This window comes from Gopherus flavomarginatus, chromosome 5 (genome assembly GCF_025201925.1).
Source record: "Gopherus flavomarginatus isolate rGopFla2 chromosome 5, rGopFla2.mat.asm, whole genome shotgun sequence".
Classification (NCBI taxonomy): domain Eukaryota; kingdom Metazoa; phylum Chordata; order Testudines; family Testudinidae; genus Gopherus; species Gopherus flavomarginatus.
Genome location: NC_066621.1, coordinates 70,127,538 through 70,153,381, shown reverse-complemented (window position 1 = coordinate 70,153,381; position 25,844 = coordinate 70,127,538). Strand labels below are relative to the sequence as shown.

At 40.8% G+C, this 25,844-nt stretch overlaps 1 protein-coding gene across 4 annotated transcripts in view; it reads right to left on the bottom strand.

The window, feature by feature from the left end:
* LGR4 (leucine rich repeat containing G protein-coupled receptor 4) overlaps window positions 1-25,844 on the bottom strand; it is a 148,696-nt gene that overhangs the window by 82,234 nt on the left and 40,618 nt on the right. For 2 of the 4 annotated variants that reach the window (XM_050955274.1, XM_050955272.1), the window contains exon 2: window positions 1,079-1,150. In XM_050955274.1, the coding sequence (XP_050811231.1) occupies window positions 1,079-1,150 (72 nt within the window). Of the gene's footprint in view, window positions 1-1,078; window positions 1,151-2,954; window positions 3,033-13,246; window positions 13,388-25,844 lie in introns of those variants that run through there. The other 2 variants (XM_050955273.1, XM_050955275.1) reach the window with 2 other exon arrangements.

The window sequence follows — 25,844 nt, the reverse complement described above, 5'->3', positions numbered from 1 at the left end:
TTTGAAATCCAATTTCCTTTCCCAGTCTAGACAAAACCACAGACAAGGTTAACAACACTTATCATCTCAAAGCACTTTTAAAGACTGAAATTATGAAGCAACTCATAGTCAAGGGGACAATAGAAATTTCACTTGTATATTGCTTTTTATTAGAACACCTCAAAGCTCTTTGCAAAAAGGTCGGTAGCATAATTCCCCTTTTACAGATGGGGAAACCAAGACACAGACTGGCTAAGTGCAATTTATTATTGTTAATGAAGTGGTAATTCTGACTAAGATAAAGACTTGTCCCCCTCCCTGTTGAAACACAAAAGAATTAGAAATATTCAGACCTTTAAAATAGAATCTACATCATTACTTTTTTGCTTCATTTTTACAGGGTGCTTCAGCTGCTGCTCAGACTTCTGAATTAAGGCCCCAATTCAGCAGGGTACTTCCACAAGTGAATAGTCCCATTCAAGTCAACAGGAATACTGATATGCATACAGTTAGGATCGTGTTAAGAGCCTTATTGAACTGGGGCCTAATGACGAGGCCACATGTGAGGTAGCTGAGTGATGAAGAAGGGGAGGGAGAGACAGGACAAGGGAAGATGCACTGCTAAAATTAAGAACAAATTATAAAAAAGAAGCTGTAAACACAAGGTCTCTATTTCTTTTCAAATACATCCTGACCTACACCATGAGGCCTCTGCCACCTATAGGAGTGATGGGAGTTAACTGCACAGTAACTGAAACAATGTATTTATGGAAGCTGTGCAATAACTATACCGTAACTCCACTGGAAACAATGGCAATTACACTGTTCCTATGTTATCTTATAACAACACTATAATTAGTATGTATCACCACTGTAGTCATGATTAAAATAATTACCCTAAAAAGTCTCTCATAAGTAGCATTAACTACTTTGGCTTCCAAACATATATATAAGTCTTTTCTTAAAGGTATAATTGTTCACTCTGTTTCACAGTTCATCCTAACAACACAATTTGCTTTCCTACCCATTTTCAGGTGAACAGCACAACCACCCCACCGTACTGTAAAAACGGCCCTGACTTCACATGTGAAATACTTACAGCTCTTCAAGATAAGGAAAGTTCTTAAATGCATCCTCTGGTAGCTTTGTGATGTTGTTCATACTGATATCCCTGGGAAAGAAGAAAACACAAATGGGTCAAATGATAAGCAATGTTCCAATTTAGAACATGAAGTAAACTTAAATAGATCAGCTGCTGGGATAACAGAAAAAGCTTTTTCCAGTGTAATGCTGTGGTATCTCTAGGAGTTTGCAGGCTAAACTTTCACAACATGGTGTCAAGTATCAGAGGGTAGCCGTGTTAGTCTGGATCTGTAAAAGCAGCAAAGAATCCTGTGGCACCTTATAGACTAACAGACGTTTTGGAGCATGAGCTTTCGTGGGTGAATACCCACTTCCTCAGATGCATGTAATGGAAATATCCAGGGGCAGGTATATATATGTGTGCTAGCAAGCAAGCTAGAGATAACGAGGTCAGTTCAATCAGGGAGGATGAGGCCCTGTTCTAGCAGTTGAGGTGTGAAAACCAAGAGAGGAGAAACTGGTTCTGTAATTGGCAAGCCATTCACAGTCTTTGTTCAATGAATTGTTCAATGTTCAATGAACAAAGACTGTGAATGGCTTGCCAATTACAGAACCAGTTTCTCCTCTCTTGGTTTTCACACCTCAACTGCTAGAACAGGGCCTCATCCTCCCTGATTGAACTGACCTCGTTATCTCTAGCTTGCTTGCTAGCACACATATATCCCTGGATATTTCCATTACATGCATCTGAGGAAGTGGGTATTCACCCACGAAAGCTCATGCTCCAAAACGTCTGTTAGTCTATAAGGTGCCACAGGATTCTTTGCTGCTTTCACAACATGGTGATCTAAAAATATAGAGCATCATGAAAGATTGATATCAAAGGCTTTCTTCTGATAACCAGAAGGGAAAAAAAATATATCTTGAAGTTACAAAAGAGAGGAAGGGAACACCTATTAGAAACTTATTTTCTTCAGTTCTGATTTTTCTGACTCCTTTTACACACACACACACACACACACACACACACACACACACACACACACACACACACACACACACACACACACACACAGTCTTGATGCATGTAACTAAAACTACTCTGAAACCACTGCCTGTAAAAAATGTGACCACCCAGTGTTCAAATATTCATACCGTAATGTCTGTTTTTTTTTTTAAAATAAATAAATACATGCACGGAGACTTGATAAAATAAAGACCTTCAGGCAAGTGTGGCTTTTGGAGCAGCTGACAAGAATAGTAGGAACATGTCCCAGCTCTACCGCAGTCATATTTTTTGCAAAACCTATAAAAGTCCTTGAGGTAATAGTTTTAAGTATAATTCATTTTTAGCCCATGAGCACATGCATGCAAGCAGCAAGTGCTTACATGATAGGTATGCAGACCAATTCTTTTCTTGTTTTTATATTGGCAGTAAGTGGCAAACTAAACATCGCCTTTAACTCACATTCAGTAGAACTTTGCTCAATGAGCAGTGGAACGAATAGGAAAAAAAAATTAGTTGCATACCTATTATGAAATCAGTGGGATTACTCGTGAAGGAAAGTACTACTCAGCCTGAGTAAATGCGAGAGAACAGGGCCAGAATCAAGAATTTGATTTGACAAGTATTAGTTTAAACTAACAGCTGTCAAATTAAATTTTTATTATTTAACCTTTTTATTTTTTACTTCCTGCTTTTGCTGCCCTTTAATTTTAATTAAAAAAAATGTTTTAAAAAAAGACTTAATACCACGGCAGCAAAGTTCTTCCAATCTCCCTTGCCTCGTCGGTCTTCCAAATCAGAGCTTCTGGCATCAAGCTTGAGAAAACTTTCATTCCTTATGGAATGCACAGCAACACCTATCATCTAAACAACGCAAGTTACACACCTTATTTCCAGAAAATGTGTGGAAGATAGGTAGCCTACAACCACCAGATGTTCCTGCATCTGAGTACAGACAGAGGAGCCTCTCATATCAGCAATACACACACAAGTACATCTCTCCTTTAGCTGATAAACACATGGATGTCATTTATTTTTTCTCGTCATTCCACACACCCTGTTTGCAATTAAAACCAGACCAGAGGATAGTCCGTTATTTCAACCATTGGGAATGGTATTTATTTGGTACTAGTGTTTGGTACCAAAGGGCTCTAATCAGAAAAAAAAAAAAATAGCCACGATCTTCTATATCCATGATAGCCCTGTTTAGTCTGAGATCCTGGCTCCATAAAAGTCCAGCCTGTCCAGACGAGCATTTGTTCTGCTGCAGACTCCTATGATAGAATAAAACCAGAAAACACTGACAAAGCCAGAAGTTGAAGGGCTCATCAGACAGGAAGCAAGAACTACAGGCCATGACCAGTTGTGGAATTCTATAAGCATGTGTTTATAGCTTGCACCATCATTACTTTTGAAATTCTCCACCTGAAAAGCAGAGTCACTACTTCTGGAAATAAAACAACTGAGCTGAGCTGAGTTCACTCAGATACCACTCTAGAGAAAGGTGTGGCACAAATCCCTTATCAGCCATTTCATAGCAGCAAAAGTATTCTGCTGAAGACTCAAAAGCAGTTTCCATGGCAAGGGCCAAATCTTTCACTGTTTTTCCTCAATAGGAGACTTGGCACTAACTTTAACAGGTGCAGGCTCCAAAGGAGCAAAGGAAGTCCCCAGAGCCTCTGAGGGCTGACAGTCACAAAGGTCATTTCCTGAGGGAATAAACCTCCAAGATGCTTGTGTCCTGCTTTGTGCCAGAATAGGAGTTGAAAACTTGCCAGCTTCCATATCATGTACATTAAAATATACCCTCAATATACCAAGTAGCTTTTTCCTGAAAACACTACAAGTAATGTCCATGTTATTCCTGCAACTGTCAGGCCACAACATCTAGTCATAGTTCATAAAGAAAAATGTAGCTCTATTTATACCAACATCCAAGTATGTTACAAGGCCAATAGGCCTGCTGAAATCACACATTGGTTATTGAAAAACTATCCTATTTTTTGCCACAAAGAGACCAAGCTGGCACTTGATGGAATTTAGATCAGGCTTTCTTTGCTCATCCAATGGATAAATAACTAGTCACTGGTTTGCTGCTTCCTTGCTCCTTAACTTCCACACACATGTGCACAGAGCACTATCAAAATGGTAGTAAATAATTCTAATATACATTCAGCAATGTCGTGTTTACTGGCAATTGCCTCTTTCACCAAGATGTTTGCCCAATTCAGATTTCACCTGGGCAAATCAGGAATTACTCCATTGCAACCGATGGAATTACACTGGCATAAACCAAGAATACAGGAGACCAGAATAAGATGCAACACAAACCTAGCTGTGTAAGTGACTAAAACATGAACCACAGTCCAGACTCCTTCATTAAATTCATGGAGTCAGATGAGAGGCGCTTTATTGATGAGCTCTACAGTCTGAATATTTATAAAGGTGCTCTGTATCTCAGCAACAGCTTGGGTACCATAGGAAGTTGCAGTTGCTGTGGGTGGAGATTTTTCTTCTTGTGTAGAAAAGTAAATAAAAGTAACAGATACATGAATTGTCAGCTGTCTGCTCCACAGGAGGAGGCAACTTTTACTGTCCTCCTCCCCTGCATTTTTCAAATTGTCATGAATGCATGCATTTCACACACCCAGGCTAGGCCATTCCTTTTCCAGATGACTCCACATCCCCTTCCAGTGCTTAACTAAATAAACATTTATGAATTAGGCAAAAGAAAAGGGGGAGGAGGGGAGACCTGGAGGAATCACAAAGATATAGTAAGTTATACAAAAACATCACAATTAATGTTGTTTTGGTAGTGTCTCCTAAAAGAATATCCATGCAGCATAGCTCTTTAAATTATTAATAGTTTCATAATCTAGGATGGTAGTAAAAATGTTTATATAGCGCATATTATCTGAATGCTCTTCATATACAGACAGACACACACATCATTTCATTCATGATTTGAAAACAGCCACTTCTGGGGCAAAATGTGACAGCTGTTTAACAGCGCATGGTAACACTAAACAACAGTTTAGGATAGGAACAGGATACCGTATCCAGTTGAAACCAATAGTCTCAACAAAGCAGAGGACAGAATGAAAATTATTACAGCTGTAAGGGCTTGATTCTCAGAAGTGTCAAGAACTCATTACTCCAACTGAGTCAATAACTATTGGGATTGAAACACTAGTAGTTTTTTTCCACCAAACCCCCAAGATATGTTATATACTGAAGCCTACTTTTAATGAAACTCCATTCATAGCAAAGCATAAAGTCTCAGATTGTTTTCACACGTTATAATATGGAAACTTCTGTTCCTATATTATGGAGTGAATCTCCAGTCAGAGCAAAGCTGTTCTGTGGAAAAACAATTGATTTTACTACACAGAGTTCCACTGCATTTTCAAGTTGCTAATATGAGCATTGTCATATTGGAATTTACTTCTGTCTTACATGTGCCATCTTAGTTTTGCTCATGAACATGGCATAACCAGTTCCTTAAAAGATTAGATTTCTGGTGAGTACCCCAAATGCTTTACACCAGAAGAACAATGCTGAAACACAGATATCAACATATAAAAGCAATTAATAACATTTTGGAGAGGACAAATAGGACTAAGTTTTATCTCTCAAATGAACACAAAGTCAACAGAATTTTAGTTACATAGAAAAATTTTCTGCAGCAAAAAAGGACACTGTGTATACATTGCAGTCAATAGATGTTTTTATCTGCTTATATGGAAATAAGTCACTGAGTTTAAAAGCAAGAATTCACAAGCAATATTTGTAACATCAGTATCTATGCTGCAAGTAGAATCCATACTATTGAAGTCAGAAGAGTCACACTTGCTAATGCTCTTTTAGCAAGGAAATTATTTAAAATTACTTACTCTTGTGGGAAAGCTGCAACAAAGGTATCAACAACACAAAAATTAGTGCTGAAGTAATGCCAGACAATTGGAAGCATAAACAAATGGAAAATAGACTGAATCAAGCATTTCTTGTTATTCAGATAATATTAAAATATTGTACTCCTCAAACATCAAGGAACAAATCAACCTAAAGAGAATCTAGGAGGCTGCATGTTTAACAAAGACTAAGGGCATGGCTACACTTGAAATTTCAAAGCGCTGCCCCGGCAGCGCTGCGAAGTGTGAGTGTGGTCGGAGCACCAGTGCTGGGAGAGAGCTCTCTCAGCGCTGCACGTAAACCACATCCTCTATGGGTATAGCTTGTAGCGCTGTGAGCCACGCTCCCAGTGCTGCGGCACTGATTACACTGAGGCTTTACAGAGCTGTATCTTGCAGCGCTCAGGGGTGTGTTTTTTCACACCCCTGAGCACGAAAGTTGCAGCGCTGTAAAGTGCCAGTGTAGCCAAGGCCTAAATGTCAACTTAGATCTGGATCCTACAAAGAAAACCTTATGGAATGACCCCATAGCCTACATTTTACAGGGTTGGGGCCTCAGTCGATAGTACGTTAACAACTTTAGACCAAAAACAAAACAAGACAAGACAATTCTGGAAATACCAAAAAAAATATTAGAAAGTGTTATTTTTATCTTAACTCTGCTGTCTAGTGAGATATGTACTTACTAACACAATTACTACCATACACTAAACTGAACACGTCAGCACCAGTTGTCCCATGCCATATTTCAGCACAAGTACAACAATATGCTTTAGTTCATTCAGGAACTAGTTATTATATGCAGAGATAAGCGCCCCTTCCCCCATCCCCAAACAGTGCATCATTGAAAACCTTTTTAAAAAAAACCTGTTAAAAAAAATCAATTGTGCTAAATTTAAATGGTATACTAAAAGTACGGAGTTGAAAATAAATGTCTGGAGAGGTTTATCTTAAGTTACCTGTTCTTTTACTAAACTTGAGACCAATTAACAGCATAATCAGCCATTGAGAGCAATATGGCAGAGCAATACATCAAAATTAATTCACATCCAGCCCACAAGTTGGGCTTTCCTGGGGGCTCATATGAGAAAGAGAGCACGCGAGCAAGCAATATTCCCTTTAATCTCCTCCCAGAGTAGACCAGCTCCATGAGGGGAGAAAGCAGAGAAAAGAGGTGATGCTGTGGCTCTGGATCCTGGAAATGGTAAAATGGCCTCCCTCACTAGGAGGCCTGGGCACCTTAAGAGTGCAGGAAGAGTGAGGGTTGCTCATGCTTGCTCTTCCCTACACTTGACATTGGTGCTGCTGCTGAGCATTACTGCCATATTCCAGTCCACTGGCTGGCTGTCCCAATGAGCTTTAGACCCTGTCTGCACACACAAATTGCAGTGGTTTAACTTAAATCTGTTTTTAAAATCAACTTACTTAGGAGATTCCACATGGCAGGGCGAACTGATTTAAAACAAGGCAATTTAAATAATGATTTATACCACCAAATGAAAAGCCTTGATTTAAATCATCCATTTTAATCAATTTTTTCAACCTGTGGTTCTTGGACCCCTGGGGGTCTGCAGACTATGTCTAAGATTTCCAAAGGGGTCCGCACCTCCACTTGACATTTTTAGGGATACGCAAATGAAAACCACTGTTCTAAAGAAAAGTACATTCTTACTGGTTGATACAACCATTAAAAATGCTGGTTTACAATTTAATAGAGCCTTTATACTAGATTTGGTATATCTTTTTGCTACTTAGGTAGATACACTCTAACTATAACATTTATTTAAGCAATTAAGTAAAACTTAGTATTTTCAGATTCTTACTAAAAATGTAAAATTAGTTAATATGTATAGTTTTTTTACTAGGTGATTAACTTCTTGCTCATGGATTTGCATCAAGTTCCATAGGAGCTCTGATTAGGGGGTGGGGCTTACCTGATTATGGGTCCTATATAAGTAGCCAGCCAGTCAGGCAGCGGCACAGACAGCTGCAGCGGCACAGGAGACAGCAAACAGAGCTGTAAACAGGGGAGTTTCAGAGGGAGGTTGCAGGGGAGACTAGGACAGAGGAACCGACAGGCTAGTTAAGGGATTGGGGGGTGGTCTGGTGCCTGCTGGGGGGTTGTGTTGTGTTCTGTTCCATGGACTACCAGGCTTTAGGTGGGAAGGCTATGACTGATAAAGAGGCAGCAGTGAAAGACACAATGAGGATGACTGGATGTGGAAGCTGCGGCATGTACATGATCCTGGAGGGGGTACCTGAAACGAGTTTTGTCTGCATGAAGTGCCGCCTGATAGAGTTGATGGAAGAAAAGATTCGAGGACTGGAGATGCAGGTGCAAACTCTGGTTGAGTTTAGAAAGGGGTTTGAACAGATGATGGAGCACAGACATGAGGGGGCTGAAGGGATAAGCTCAGACTTGCAGATGGAAGCAAGATCAAAGAATTCAGAAGAGAGACTGCTGGGTGAGGAAAGTGGACAGTGGAAGCATGTGACTAAGAGAACCAGGCAGAGGAAAAGACGGGCCAGTGAAGGAGAAATACAACTCAGGAACAGATTTGCAGAGTTGGAAAATGAAGAAGGGGCACAGCAGGTGGTCACTGAAGGAGAGAGGGCAAGGAAAAAGAGAAGAGCTGATAGTCCTACAAGAGGAGGGGAGGAGTCAATGGAGGCAACACCAAATATAAGCCCCAGGAGGATTGCAAGGGTGAATAGGAATCGAGAGGACTCGCAGCCAGTGGGTGCGGGGGGTAGACCGGAGAATCACACTGTCACCAGGAAAAGGCAGGTCTACGTGATTGGAGACTCCTTACTAAGAAGGATAGACAGGCCTGTAACTAGAGCTGATTGGGAGAACAGAAGGGTGTGCTGTCTGCCGGGTGCTAAGATACAGGATGTGGACCTGAGGCTGAAAAGGATCCTAGCAGGAGCGGGAAAGAATCCGTTGATTGTCCTTCATGTGGGAACGAAAGATACGGCTAGATACTCTCTGGAATGTATCAAGGGAGACTATGCCAGAAATTGAGGCTCAGGTGATTTTCAGTGGGAGTCTGCCGGTTCCTAGAGAAAGGTGACAAAGGTGTGACAAGATTATGGCGATCAACAGATGGCTCAGGCAGTGGTGCTATAAGGAGGGCTTTGGGATGTACGGCCATTGGGAAGCATTTACGGACAGAAGACTTTCTCTTGGGATGGACTTCACCTGAGCAAGGAGGGAAATAGACTAGTAGGATGGAGGCTCACCAAACTGATTAAGAGAGCTTTAAACTAGGAAGTTGGGGGAGATGGTTGGGAGATGTCCAGGAGATCTCCACGCCGGAATGTAACCTTGAGAGGGAAGTAAACAAAGTAAGAGGGAAAACAGCCGTGGACAGAAGAATTGGCATAAGGAGGAAGGGTAGTGTAGATAGCAGACTAACAGGTGATGCTGGTGGTAGAATGTCTGTGCCTAACAGGGTAAAAAAGGTCAGTAAAGCCAAACGGCAAAAATTAAGATGTCTGTACACTAATGCGAGGAGCCTAGGGAACAAAATGGAGGAACTAGAGCTACTGGTGCAGGAAGTGAAACCGGATATTATAGGGATAACAGAAACATGGTGGAATAGTAGTCATGACTGGAGTACGGGTATTGAAGGCTATGTGCTGTTTAGGAAAGACAGAAATAAAGGCAAAGGTGGTGGAGTAGCATTGTACATCAATGAGGAGGTTAACTGTAAAGAAATAAGAAGTGATGGAATGGACAAGACAGAGTCTGTCTGGGCAAAAATCACACTGGGAAAGAAAGCTACTAGAGCCTCCCCTGAGATAGTGCTTGGAGTGTGCTACAGACCGCCGGGATCTGATTTGGATATGGATAGAGACGTCTTTAATGTTTTTAAGGAAGTAAACACTAATGGGAAACGTGTGATCATGGGAGACTAACTTCCCAGATATAGACTGGAGGACAAGTGCTAGCAATAATAATAGGGCTCAGATTTTTCTGGATATGATAGCAGATGGATTTCTTCACCAAGTAGTTGAAGAACCGACAAGAGGGGATGCCATTTTAGATTTGGTTTTGGTGAGTGGTGAGGAGAAATGGTTGTAGGGGACAACCTTGGTTCGAGAGATCATGAGCTAATTCAGTTCAAACTAGATGGAAGGATAAACAAAAACAGATCTGGGACTAGGGTTTTTTGACTTCGAGGGCTAACTTTAAAAAATTAAGGAAATTAGTTAGGGAAGTGGATTGGACTGAAGAACTTGTGGATCTAAATGTGGAGGAGGCCTGGAATTACTTTAAAGTGGCAGTTGCAGAAACTATTGGAAGAATGCATCCCAAGAAAGAGGAAAAAAACCATAGGCAGGAGTTGTAGATCAAGCTGGATGAGCAAGCATCTCAGAGAGGTGATTAAGAAAAAGTAGAAAGCCTACAAGGAGTGGAAGAAGGGGGGGATTAGCAAGGAAAGCTACCTTAATGAGGTCAGAACATGTAGGGATAAAGTGAGAAAGGCTAAAAGCCAAGTAGAATTGGACCTTGCAAAGGGAATTAAAACCAATAGTAAAAGGTTCTATAGCCATATAAATAAGAGGAAAACAAAGAAAGAAGAAGTGGGACTGCTAAACACTGAGGATGGAAAGGAGGTTAAGGATAACCTAGGCATGGCCCAATATCTAAATAAGTACTTTGCCTCAGTCTTTAATAAGGCTAATGAGGAGCTTAGGGATAATGGAAGGATGACAAATGGGAATGAGGATATGGAGGTGGATATTACCACATCTGAGGTAGAAGCCAAACTTGAACAGCTTAATGGGACAAAATTGGAGGGCCCAGACAACCTTCATCCGAGAATATTAAAGGAGCTGGCGCATGAAATTGCAAGCCCGTTAGCGAGAATTTTTAATGAATTCGTAAACTCGGGGATTGTACCGTACGACTGGAGAATTGCTAACGTAGTTCCTATCTTTAAGAAAGGGAAAAAAAGTGATCTGAGTAACTATAGGCCTGTTAGTTTGACATCTGTAGTATGTAAGGTCTTGGAAAAAATTTTGAAGGAGAAAGTAGTTAAGGACATTGAGGTCAATGGTAATTGGGACAAATTACAACATGGTTTTACTAAAGGTAGATCGTGCCAAACCAACCTGATCTCCTTCTTTGAGAAGGTGACAGATTATTTAGACAAAGGAAATGCAGTAGACCTAATTTACCTCGATTTTAGTGAGGCATTTGACACGGTTCCACATGGGGAATTATTAGTTAAATTGGAAAAGATGGGGATCAATATGAAAATTAAAAGGTGGATAAGGAACTGGTTAAAAGGGAGACTACAACGGGTAGTGCTGAAGGGTGAACTGTCAGGCTGGAAGGAGGTTACTAGTGGAGTTCCTCAAGGATCGGTTTTGGGACCAATCTTATTTAACCTTTTTATTACTGACCTTGGCACAAAAAGCGGGAATGTGCTAATAAAGTTTGCGGATGACACAAAGCTGGGGGTATTGCTAACACGGAGAAGGACCGGGATATCATACAGGAAGATCTGGATGACCTTGTAAACTGGAGTAATAGTAATAGGATGAAATTTAATAGTGAAAAGTGCAAAGTCATGAACTTAGGGATTAATAATAAGAATTTTAGATATACATTGGGGACGCATCAGTTGGAAGCAACAGAGGATGAGAAGGACCTTGGAGTATTGGTTGATCGCATGACTATGAGCCGCCAATGTGATATGGCCATTAAAAAAGCGAACGTGGTTTTAGGATGCATCAGGCGAGGTATTTCCAGCAAAGATAAGGAGGTGTTAGTACCGTTATATAAGGCACTGGTGAGACCTCACCTGGAATACTGTGTGCAGTTCTGGTCTCCCATGTTGAAGAAGGATGAATTCAAACTGGAACAGGTTCAGAGACGGGCTACTAGGATGATCCGAGGAATGGAAAACCTGTCATATGAAAGGAGACTCAAAGAGCTTGGCTTGTTTAGTCTAGCCAAAAGAAGGCTGAGGGGGGATATGCTTGCTTTTTATAAATATATCAGAGGGATTAATATTAGGGAGGGAGAGGAATTATTTAAGTTTAGTACCAATGTAGACACAAGAACGAATGGGTATAAACTGGACACTAGGAAGTTTAGACTTGAAATTAGATGAAGGTTTCTAACCATTAGAGGAGTTAAGTTCTGGAACAGCCTTCCAAGGGGAGTAGTAGGGGCAAAAGACATATCTGGTTTTAAGAATAAGCTTGATAGGTTTATGGAAGGGATGGTATGATGGGATAGCTTAATTTTGGCAATTGATCTTTGATTATCAGCAGATAAGTATGCCATGTGGGCGGTGATGGGATGTTGGATGGGATGGGATCTGAGTTACTGCAGAGAATTCTTTCCTGCTGGCTGGTGAGTCTTGCCCATATGCTCAGGGTTTAGCTGATGGCTATATTTGGGGTCAGGAAGGAATTTTCCTCCAGGGCACATTGGCAGAGGCCCTGGAGGTTTTCGCCTTCCTCTGCAGCATGGGGCATGGGTCACTTGCTGGTGGATTCTCTGCAGCTTGAGGACTTCAGTAACTCGGACATAGGTTAGAGGTTTGTTATAGAAGTGAATGGGTAGGGTTCTGTGGCCTGCTTTGTGCAAAAGGTCAGACTAGATGATCACATTGGTCCCTTCTGACCTTAAAGTCTATGAGTCTTTGGATGGGAACTGGAATTTAAACAAACACACAAAACAGTATATAACATTTATAGTAAAACAAAACCGGTCTTTATTATAGTACATGATCTATTGTGTAACGTTTATAAAGCTTGACCTGAAAAGTTAGATGTTTTTCTCCAGACTTGTTCTTTATACAGAAAAACAGCCTTTAACTCAATATTTTTAACAGAGGCTCATGAATTCAGCATATTTATTTTTAATTTAAATGTTTTGAGAGACTATAAGCAGCTTAGGCCTTAGCATAGTTAAAAATTAAATCTGAATTTAATACAAATAGGTTTATTTTTAAGAAAAAGAAAAAATAATATAAATAAAATAAAAAAAATCTGATTTAAATTAAAAAAATCCAGTAAAAAACAAACAAAAAAAAACACACTGATTTTTATCTACCCCGCCAGTTGGCCCTTTGCACCAGTTCATTCTGGGTTAAGAGTGACTCATTTTGGTTTAGTTTAAACCTGTTCCTAACTGACTTAAGCTAAACCAAAATAAGTGAGGTTTAAACCAGCATGATAGTGCCCATACAGCATTTTGTACGAGTTTAACTGAAATGGCTTAAAATCACATCACCAATGCTACCTTTTCATGTAAGACACGTGACTGCTAGAAGAGAGTACCCATTCCTTCGTGCAGCTGCTGCCACAGCCACCACCAGGGCCGAACTCCTGAACGAGGAAGGCCAGGCTGCAGGCCTCACTCATTCAGTTGGAGTGCTTTAGGCACTCACCAGTCTTTCCTTCATTTCTAGTATTTTTCCAGATGAAGTTCAGATGCAGCATTTTGGTCAGGTTTCAGAAACACATAGCCAGCTAGAGCATGACTCGGGTCTGGGATTCCAAGTCAGGCCTGATTCACATCATCTTGGATGGTATGAGAGAGCTAGATCTACAAAATAGATATGACTAGAAGCCATCGTTCTCCCCGGGGCTGTGATGCAATGTGATCCACGGTAAGTCATGGAGAGGTCTATCAAGGTTGGCTTAACCTTTGGGGACACGCCCAGAAACTAGGTTTGTTTGGTGAGAGTTTTCCCAGACATACTTAGCATGGGACTGAGGACAAAATCATTTAGAGTAACAATTCCTATTTCATTTATAATTCCATCACCCCACCCTATTCCCCTCCCTTTTTGTTCTTTCATAATGTCTTTTAAGCAGATGTTAAAACAAAGCCAGAACACAAAGATTCCTGGAATTTGTCAGTGTAACTCATAGTTCCTTTAACCTGAACCCTTTGTGTTGGGTCCAGTCTCCTTCATACCTGATTTTTTACAAGCCACATCTGAATATGAAATGAGGAGAATGGAGTTGAAGCAAAACTTAGCATTTTCTGTCCTTAGTCAGCTTCAGCATGTTCCCTTCAGGATATCCTGACACTGTGTATGAACATTGCTTTTGTTGTTTTGTTTAAATATTAATTTTTATGAAGCCATCCCTTCCCTTGCACTTGCTATGAGAATGTAAATATACTTAATATACTTTAAAAAGTCTAAACACTGATCAGTTAGAACATTAGCAGCTGTGAAAATCTGCCTGTATTTAAAATAGATATACAACTAGCTAAATTACCATGGGGAGAAAAGAACAAACGCATTTACTGTACGCAGTTAGCATCCTGCAACTTTGGATCCTCTCTCTCAGTGCTGAATAAAGAGACTTGAGAATTAAGCTTCGCCTACGCAACTCATAGCAGTGAAACAAAAGCCTAGATTTGCAAGACAACATATTACACTAGGTGAGCTTTGTAACAGTGCCTTCGTGAAAAATACACACATTCTCAAAGCAATTTGGGCTGTTAATATAGACAGGAAGTAATCAGAAAATCCTTGGATAAGAGGTCCATGTCATTCCACACCACTGCATCTGTGCCTCCCTGTGCTCTGATAAGGGCTCTTGCAGCTCTCTTCTCTATGGCCTCCCCAAGACAAGCTTTCCCAGACTCCAAGATGAGCAGAAACACAGTGGCCTGATGCCTCACATACAGCTTGAAGCAAAATCATATCATGCCCATCCTCAAAACAATTCCCATTCCATTCAGGATCCAGACCATTTCTAAAACCTATGCACAGACTTACTATTGCGTGACAAACTGCTCTGCAAATATCAGCCTCCTCTCCGCACCTTCACAGAATCTCCTCACTGTTTAATTGCTTGTCATCTATTGCCTCAGAATCATCATTACGCTTCACATTTCAAATGTCTACATGCAAATTATCCTGTGACTATATACAACTTGGAAGAAAGTGGGGGGTGGGGAGAAATCAATTCTTACATCACTCTAGAGAGTGCATTAGGATACAGCTTGCATGACAGATGAAGCTGTGTAGTATTGAATGACATATATACATGATCACAAAAAACACTGTCACATCCATGCCTTTAAAGTAGGGCCGTCGATTAATTGCAGTTAACTCATGTGATTAACTAAAAAAAGTTAATCTGTCCCCTTCAAAGACAGAGAAGCCGAGAACACTGGTGCCTGCAGCCTGCAGCCCCAGAGAACCGGAGAGAATACACAGCCCTGCACCTGCCAGGAACAGAGAACACCAGCGCCCGCAGCCTACAGCCCCGGAGAAGCCAGAGAGAAGCCGCGGCCCCGCGCCTGCCAGAGACAGAGAATGCCGGTGCCCGCAGCCTGCAGCCCCAGAGTACTCTGTCCCCAGCAGGCGCGGGGCCCCGACTTCTCTCCCCTGCTGGGCACTAGGCGGGCCCTACGCCTGCCAGGGACAGAGAACACTGGTGCCTGCAGCCTGCAGCCCCAGAGCTCTCTGTCCCCGGCAGGTGCGGGGCTGCGGTTTCTCTCTGGCTTAAGCTGCAGCCCTGCGCCTGCCAGGGACAGAGAACACTGGTGCCTGCAGCCCCAGAGCTCTCTGTCCCCGGCAGGCACGGGGCTGTGGCTTCTCTCCCCTGCTGGGCACTATGCATTGCACATAAATGCCCCGGCGGGCACCATGGTGCCCGCGGGCACCATGTTGGGGAACACTGCTCTAAAGATTCATATGTCCCTTTATGCTTTAACCACCATTCTCGATGACGTGCATCCATGCTGATGACGGGCTCTGCTCAAAAAAATCCAAAGCAGGGCAGACCGATATGTCCATGTTCATCATCTGAGTCAGGTGCCACAAGCAGGAGGTTGATTTTCTTTTTCAGTGGTTCGGGTTCTGTAATTTCTGTTTTGGAAAGTTGCTCTTTTAAGACTCCTGAAAGTATGCTCCACACTTCATCCCTCTCAGATTCTGGAAGGCACTTCAGAGTCTTCAACCTTGGGTCAGTGCTGTACCTACCTTTAGAAATCTCACATTGGTACCTTCTTTGCGTTTTGTCAGATCTGTAGTGAAAGTGTTTTTAAATCAATCAACATGTGCTGGGTCAATATCCGAGACTGCCGTAACACAAAATATATGGCAGATGCGGGTAAAACAGACCAGGAGATGTACAATTCTTCCCCAAATAGTTCAGTCACAAATTTAATTAACGCATTTTTTTTAAACGAGTGTCATCAACATGGACGCGTGTCCTCTGGAATGTTGGCTGAAGCATGAAGCGAGATACAAATGTTTAGCATATCTTGCACGCAAATATCTTGGCAATGCCTATTCTCACTTTTAGGTGACATTGTAAATAAGAAGCAGGCAGCATTATCACCTGTAAATGTAAACAAACTGGTTTGTCTTAGTGAAGAAATAGGACTGAGTGGACTTATAGACTCTAAAGTTTCACATTGTTTTGTTTTTCAGTTCAGTTATGTAACAAAAAAAAACTACATTTGAAAGTTGCACTTTCACGATAAAGAGATTGCACTACAGTACCTGTATGAAGTGAACTGAAAAATACTATTTCTTTTGTTTATCAGCTAATTTGGAACCTGGAGATGCAACTGAATGTGTTCAGAACTAGGGCTAGGAGACCCACATGGAGCACAAGGTCTTGTAAATATCAGGCTTTTAAGGGGAAAATTATGTTGGCCTCAATGGACTGGTGGGCACTATTCAGCAGATTTATAGTTGTGATAAATTATCCAAACCTGGACCAGCACTCCCCCGAATGAAAATTACACCCCAGCTGAAGGAATCTTCCCATTCACTCAGCATTGAGGGAGTGGGTGTATGGTGGGGAGTTCTGCATGAAGTAATTTCACACAGGGCCCCTGCTCTAGTGCTTTCTATTCCCAATGTTTTCCTTCACAAGGATTTATCATAGCCTATTATTGACTGCACTGAGCTAGGTGGCACAGATACTTTACTGCAACAGTTTTATCCTGCATTTAAAAAATACGCTACTTTATTTCAAATACTGCAGCTTGCAAGAATGCACAGGAGTCTGAAGACATGAAATGCCCAGCTATGGAAAAGGAGAACTGGATCCTAGCCAGAGAGTCAGCACTAACTGATTGCCTAGAGGAAACCAGAAAGGTTCCAATCTGTAAAGCCCCTCATGCTTTATGAATGGCTAACTTCTCCCTTTCACCTCTCCAGCTTGTCTCTACCTTTTGTGAAGTTCAAAAAGGTGGGGGAGGGAGAAGTGTCTATTGAAGGAAAGAAGAACATCATGTTTCAACAAGGCACCTTTAAAACCCTGTAAAATGCTCCCTCTGAGCAAGCTTAACCTGTTCGCTGAAAGATAATAGCATGTAATATTGTAGGCTCCACTGAGTCTTTTCCAAGTTCTGGGCCCTCTGCCACTGAATTATTTAATTATAACACTTACAAAATAATTGAGGCAGAGAGTTATCTACATTTGAATAAAGTCCCCCTAATTGTACAAAAAAAATTAGGTAAGACAGTATCTCTGTTACAAAAGGCCTGCTTACACAAGGGACAGCCTCAAAAAATTCCCCACATTTGCTTCTGTTTCAGCAATAATGGGACCCCTAGTATAGACAGGCTGCAAATGTGTTTAAACACCATGTCACAGAACCTTGCTATGTGCGGCTCTAAATCAATCTGGAAGGAAGCAGTAGATGTGGTATATCTTGACTTTAGTAAGGCTTTTGATACTGACTCGCAAGACCTTCTCATAAACAAACTGGGGAAATACACCCTAGATGGAGCTACTACAAGGTGAGTGCATAACTGGTTGGAAAACTGTTCCCAGAGAGTAGTTATCAGTGGTCTACAGTCATGCTGGAAGGACATATCAAATAGGGTCCTGTAAGGATCTGCTCTAGATCTGATTCTGTTCAATATCTTCATCAATTATTTAGATAATGGCATAGAAAGTACACGTATAAAGTTTGCGGACGATATCAAGCTAGGCGGGGTACCAAGGGTTTGGAGAATAAGATTAAAATTCAAAATGATCTGGACAAACTGGAGAAATGGTCTGAAGTAAACAGGATGAAATTTAATAAGGACTAATACAAAGTACTCCACTTAGGAAGGAACAATCAGTAGCACACATACAAAATGGGAAATAAGTGCCTAGGAAGGAGTACTGCAGAAAGGAGTCTGGAGGTCATAGTGGACTACAAACTAAATATGAATTTAAAAAAAGCAAACTTCATTCTGTGATGTATTAGCATAAATGCTGTAAGCAAAACACAAGCAGTAATTCTTCCTTTCTACTCTGCACTGATTAGGCCTCAACTGGAGTATTGTGTTCCGTTCTGGGTGCCACATTTCAGGAAGGATGTGGACAAATTGTAGAAAGTCCAAAGAGGAGCAACAAAAATTATTAAAGGTCTAGAAAACATGACCTATGAGTGAAGATTGAAAAAATTGGGTTTGTTTAGTGTGGAGCAGAGAAAACAGAGAGGGGTCATGATAACTGTTTTCAAGCACATAAAAGGTTGTTACAAGGAGGAGGGAGAAAAATTGTTGTTCTTATCCTCTGAGCATAGAACAAGAAGCAATGATCTTAAATTGCAACAAGGGCAATTTCGTTTGGACGTGAGGAAAAACTTCCTAACTGTCAGGGCGGTTAAACACTGGAATAAATAGAGAGGTTGCTGGAGATTTTTAAGACCAGGTTAGACAGAGATGGATTCTAGATAATACATAGTCCTGCCATGAGTGCAGGGGACTGGACTAGATGACCTCGCAAGATCCCCTCCAGTCCTATGATTATATGAACAGTTAGCAGTCCATCTACACTAGCGCGCCCAGTGTTGCCAATGCTGATTGAGATCAACCCATGTTGCCAATGGTGGGAAATTTTTGGAGAATTTTTCTAGCATAGACTTGGCCAGTGTTTTGATATTACTTGTCAGGTTAACTAAAATCAGAAAAATATGGGACTGTATTGTGCTGGTACTGGGGATACAAAACCTTTCCCTTTTAGGTTGCTGGTTTGAATGCAGACCAGGAAAGGACAACAATAAGCAACGTAACTCTCAAATGTCTCTCCCTTTGAGGATAACACTTGTGGTCCCCAAATTACCTATGTTCCACAAACAGTACCGTGTCTCTCACTTCAATTATTGGACGTTGTTTTCTGTTTGTTTGGTTTTTTACACAGCTGTCATAAATGGATAGTTAAGGGTTAATACAACAGAAGTACTTCATGTCTCTTTTGCTGTAAAGGGTTAACAAGATCAGTAAGCCTGGCTGTCACCTGACCAGAGGACCAATCAGGGGACAGGATACTTTCAAATCTTGAGGGAGGGAAATCTGTGTGTGTGCTGTTAGTTTTGGTTGTTGTTCACTCTGGGGGCTCAGAGGGACCAGACGTGCAACCAGGTTTCTCTCCAATCTCTCCGATACAGGCTCTTATAAGTTCAGAATAGTGAGTACTAGGTAGATAAAGGGAGTTAGGCTTATGTTTGTTTTCTTTATTTGTAAATGTGTATTTGGCTGGAAGGAGTTCACATTTGTATTTTGCTGACAGGATTTTAATTTGTACTTGCATACTTAGGCTGGGAGGGTATTCCCAGCGTCTATAGCTGAAAGACCCTGTATCTATTCCATCTTAAATTTACAAAGATAATTTTTACTGTTTTTCTTTCTTTGATTAAAAGCTTTTCTTATTTAAGAACCTAATTGTTTTTTTTCATTCTGGTGAGACCCCAGGGGATGGGGTCTGGATTCACCAGGGAATTGGTGGGGAGAAAGGAGGGAAGGGGGGAGAGAAAGGTTATTTTCTCTCTGTGTTAGGATTACTTTCTCTCTCAGGAAGAGTCTGGGAGAGGGAGAGAGAAGGAGGGGGGAAGGTGGATTTTCCTCTCTGTTTCAAGATTCAAGGAGTTTGATTCACAGTGATCTTCCAGGGTAACCCAGGGAGAGGAAGCCTGGGAGAGGCAACGGTGAAGGAAAGGGTTTAATTTCCTTGTGTTAAGATCCAGAGGGTCTGGGTCTTGGGGGTCCCCGGGAAAGGTTTTGGGGGGACCAGAGTGTACCAGGCACTGGAATTCCTGGTTGGTGGCAGTGCTACAAGTACTAAGCTGGTAATTGAGCTTAGAGGAATTCATGCTGGTACCCCATCTTTTGGACGCTAAGGTTCAGAGTGGGTAATTATACCATGACAACAGCAGACAAAGAATGGCCACTAAGATTACACAAAGAGTCATTCCCACATTTTAAGTTTCTTGCAAGAAATCTGTGTGTGCACATCTTATTATAGATCTTTGTAATATACTGAGTCGCTGCAGGTTCAAAAGAATGATGAGCAAAGCCTCTACGGTGGCTGAAACGGGTCCTGTGGTCTCCGTTCAATTCCTAGTAGGAAATGTTCACATTACTGAACCCACAACTTTCAGTCAACTGCAGTCTTAGCAGAGGACAAAGTGAACTTTTTTTATTATTTGTATTACCATAGCAACTAGGATCCCTAGTTATTGGCTAGGACCCCATTGTACTAGGTGCTGTACAAACTAGATCTCAATCCTAGAACTCCCCTATCTGTCCCTCCAGAGTGGAGCAGAAGGGTATAGGGACAGCATAAGTAAGCTTCCACTGACACTGTGTTGTGCTTTATTCATGTTCTGTGCATAAAGAGAGCATCTGTTAGCCTCTAGGACCATCAACAAAGCAAAGTTTGCAAACCTTAAATTCACTGAGTTGAAAAAAAATAGAGGCAGACTTGGTATCTTCTAGATAACAGAGGCCAACAATGATCTTAGAGAGTCACATTACTTCGCTTCTAAAGCTACTATTGTATACCGTAATTGTATGGGCTGTGAAGCAATACAGTAGTGTAACAAACTTGCAGACATATTCTACAGAAGGATGCCAATCCCAACGGGTAAAATCATGAACAGGAGGCAAGGAAATATCAGGTCGGGGGAGCTCTACATCATAAGCTTGCACTTAGAAGGCTTTGTTGGTTTGCATTTTAAAAACTAAAATAGTATTTTACTCTGATCAGCAAGAGAGGCCCTATTGTAGGGGGTACTTCAAATACATTTATTAAAGAATTACACTGTGTGCCCTTTTGTAACAAGGAAGTCAAATAAAAATTAAAAAAAGATATTCTGACAAGATAACCATTTTAATTCATACTCTTAAATTTCCCTGTTAAACATCAGTGACAAAATTATCACTAGTATACTAAAATACAAAACTAAGTTTTATATCATTCCAGATATTCTTGCTTATGTCCATTTGTCCCTCTAGAAAGCCACTTTGTTAATCTATTTTTGGGTACCTATATAGCTCCCCATTACCACAGTATCTGAGCACCTTACAATGTTTTTATCCTCACAACATCTCTGAAGTAGGGAAGTAGAATTAACTTCTGTGGGAGACTGAGGCACAGATAAACTAAGACTTTGCCTACACTAGGAAATTAGGACAGTATAACTACAGTGCTTAGAGATGTGAAAAATCCACACACACACAGTAATGCAATTAAACTAAACTAACCTCCGGTGTAAACAGCACTATGTTGACAGGAGAATTCTGTCGACCTAGATACCGCCTCTCGAGGAGGTAGAGTACCTATGTCAATGGGAGAAGCCCTCCTGTCAGCATAGGTAGTGCCTTCACTGATGCGCAACAGCTGCAGAAGTGTAGCGTTTTAAGTATAGACAAGCCCTAAGTGACAGTCACACAGGAAGTCTGTGGTAGAGTCGGGAAATTAATCATGGTATCCGAAGTCCTAGGCTAGCACCCTAACCACTGAACCATCCTTCCTCAGTCTGTTAATATGATGTTCAGCTTTTTGGTAAAGCAAGGCAGGTAGTTATTGAAAAGCTTTAAAACATGGGTACTCAGCTTAGGGTTAGGGATTTCAGCTTCCCTCCTTTTCTTTATGGCTGGATGGGGGTGTACTTGAATTGGGAGGGGTGATTCTTTAAACAAGTTTAAACTCAAGACACTTCAAAAAAAATTTTAAGCAGTAGTCTATTAATATAGTGTATGACCACCTACAGGAACATAAAATCTGCTTGTCAAAAAAGCAGGTTAGGGGTGGGGTAGGAAGAGTAAGGGAGATTGTTTTTAAGTAAATAGTCCATCCATGAATGATCGGCAATTGTGTATAACAAAAACCAATATCACCTTTACCAGCAGGATTTATTAAACCAAGCACAAGAGAACAGAAATATAAAAAGAAGAAATGCATCTCTAACCATAAATGGTCTATATAGGTGTATAATATACATACTATAAACCATAATATATAGGTGTAATTTTCATTGAGACCTTACCAGGCATAAAGGACAACATTTCCAAGTTTTTTGGTTTAGTTTACTTACATTCTCCCCATAAATTCTTTCAATATCAACTGCAAACTTAAACAGTTCTGTTATGTTAAGCACTGGCACAGAGACAAAAAAAACAACAACATTCTTTTGGTATCCATTTTCCACTTGACATTGACAATAAGCACTTCACATGCAGAAATTCATTCATATTTTTCACTCATGGGAAAATTTTGGAATGCTTGGGACGTTTCCTTTTCCATAGTACCTGTGAGACAGGAAATACGCAAACATTTAAACCTTCGTTCAAATCTGCTGTGACTATCTAAATGATTCATATTAAATATTAGACCACATTGTTACAGTCCCACAACAGCAAACACATTTGCCACTTCTCAAGAACTTCTATCTTTCTAGCAATCACAGGGACTACTTATATGTCACATTAGTTCTGGATGCCTAGTACAGTGCAAACACATAATGAGACATTTGCTACCTAGATGAACTTACAGTCTAAATGAACGAGACAGACATAGGGTGAGAGGGTAAATAGAAGCACAGAGAGATGAAGTGACTTGCCCAACACCACTGGCAGAGTGAGGAGTACAACTCAGGTCTCCTGTTCAGTGTCCCATCCACTAGATCAAACTACCTCCCGGGATGTTGCTTCTACGGACACACAAGCAATGAATGTAGATGGTTAACTAGCTTTGGGTTATAAAGGCTGAAATGCAAGTTTTAGCAAAAGGGCAGGAGGGAACAGAGGAATGCTCGGACAATTGTCAGATTGAATACAACCCGTTGTAGCCTATCATGCCTCAGAGTGTTAACTGAACATTCTTATTCAATATATGGTAATTAATACACAATCCACAGATGTGGCAACACCATGTTGGAACCTATGGACATAAGTTACAATCTGATAGCTATTCAACACGCAACAAGTTTCTACCCCCTCCTCAGTGGACATGATTCATTTGGCACATGAGTGTTCTCGTGGGTTTTACATGCTTTCAAAGAGAACCTACCAGTTCTCAGAACAGTAGCAAGTCCTAATTTTTTAGGGGGATTGTGACATTCTTCTCAAGAAGCTCTAACACAGAACACAAGTTTCCTATATAGCAATATATGCTACAATTCAGCAACACCTCAAGCACATGCTAAGTCTATCATATTGAGCAAAGTGTTAAAGTGCAAGCTTAAATTCCACTGACTTCAATGGGACTTCAGTGCTTTCCTGAATCAGGGCCTATACATAACATTACCACTAGGATAGCTCCAAAGGGGCTATGGCTGGGTTTTTTTTTTAATCCCCTCCCAAACAAGTGTGTCCCTGCAACAGCAGTAAGTAACTATTTGTTAGTAGTTATTTTTTTTCTCCTCATTCCCATGTCACACCATCCTGTTTTTCTTCCAACTTGTCCTCTTAGCTTTCTTTCAGACACACTAACTAGTTCTAATGTACCACATTCATATGCCAATCAAGCCATCACTAAGATCTTAGAGAACGATACTTCTTTCCAAAGACTTATTTTCAATTAATATTTGAGTTACGGCATGCCAGCCATTAAGCAATCACAAATACTGTTAATGTTCTACATTAACATATGGTGTGGAGTTAATTGAGAAAAAAACTCAACTGAATGATGGCACAGATCATAGCATGGAAGAGAAATCCAGTGCAAGTCAACATGCTCTCCAGGTAGACAAGGTTGGTGAGGTAATCTCTTTTACTGGACCAACTTCTGTTGGTGAGAGCTCTGAAGAGACCTGAAGAAGAGCTTTGAGTGGCTTGAAAGCTTGTCTCTCTCCCCAACAGAAGTTGATCCAATAAAAAAATATTACCTCACTCACCGTGTCTACCTGGACAGCATATTGACTTATGGAAGAGAAATCCAGGTAAGAATTTTATTCTTTACTATTGTTTCAACTTATTTGCCCGGTGCCGACGTTAGACTTACCGGTCTGTAATTGCCGCGATCACCTCTACAGCCCTTTTTAAATATTGGTGTTACATTAGCTATCGTCCAGTCATTGGGTACAGAAGCCGAATTCAAGGACAGGTTACAAACCATAGTTAACAGCTCTGCAACTTCACATTTGAGTTCTTTCAGAACTCTTGCGTGAATGTCATCTGGTCCCGGTGACTTGTTAATGTTCAATTTATCAATTAATTCCAAAACCTCCTCTAGTGACACTTCAATCTGTGACAGTTCCTCAGATTTGTCACCTACAAAAACCTCCTCAGGCTTGGGAATCTCCCTAACATCCTCAGCCACGAAGACTGAAACAAAGAATCCATTTAGTTTCTCCGCAATGACTATCGTCTGTAAGCGCTCCTTTTGTATCTCGATCGTCAAGGGGTCCCACTGGTTATTTAGCAGGCTTCCTGCTTCTGATGTACTTAAACATTTTGTTATTACCTTTTGAGTTTTAGGCTAGCTGTTCTTCAAACTCCTCTTTGGCTTTTCTTATTACATTTTTACACTTAATTTGGCAGTGTTTATGCTCCTTTCTATTTACCTCACTAGGATTTGACTTCCACTTTTTAAAAGATGCCTTTTTATCTTTCACTGCTTTTTTTACATGGTTAAGCCAAGCCACGGTGGCTCTTTTTTAGTTCTTTTACTGTGTTTCTTAATTTGAGGTATACATTTAAGTTGGGCCTCTATTATGGTCTCTTTAAAAAGCATCCATGCAGCTTGCAGGGATTTCACTTTAGTCATTGTACCTTTTAATCTGTTTAACTAATCCCCTCATTTTTGCATAGTTCCCCTTTTTGAAATTAAACGCCACAGTGTTGAGCTGTTGAGATGTTCTTCCCACCACAGGGATATTAAACGTTATTATATTATGGTCACTATTTCCAAGCGGTCCTGTTATAGTTACCTCTTAGACCAGCTTCTGCACTCCTCTCAGGACTAAATCTAGAGTTACCTCTCCCCTTGTGGGTTCCCGTACCAGCTGCTCCAAGAAGCAGTCATTTAAACTATCGAGAAATTTTGTCTCTGCATTTCGTCCTGAGGTGACATGTTCCCAGTCAATGTAGGGATAAATGAAATCTCACACTATTATTGAGTTCTTAATTTTGATAGCATCTCTAATTTCCCTTAGCATTTCATCATCACTATCACTGTGCTGGTCACGTGGTCGATAACAGATCCCTAATGTTATATTCTTATTAGAGCATGAAATTACTATCCACAGAGATTCTATGGAACATGTGGATTCACTTAAGATTTTTACTTCATTTGATTTTAAATTTTCTTTCACACATAGTACCACTCCCCCTCCTGCACGACCTGTTCTGTCCCTCTGATATATTTTGTACCCCGGAATGATTGTGTCCCGTTGATAGTCCTCAGTCCACCAGGTTTCTGTAATGCCTATTATATCAATATCCTCCTTTATCACGAGGCACTCTAGTTCACCCATCTTATTAGACTTTAGCATTTGTGTACAAGCACTTTAAAAACTTGTCACTATTTATTTGTCTGCTTGTTTCTGATGTGTCAGATTCTTTATGTGAATGTTTCTCATCTGATCTGGCCCTTACATATCCTCTTCCATCCTCTGCTCCTGACTATAACCTAGAGAA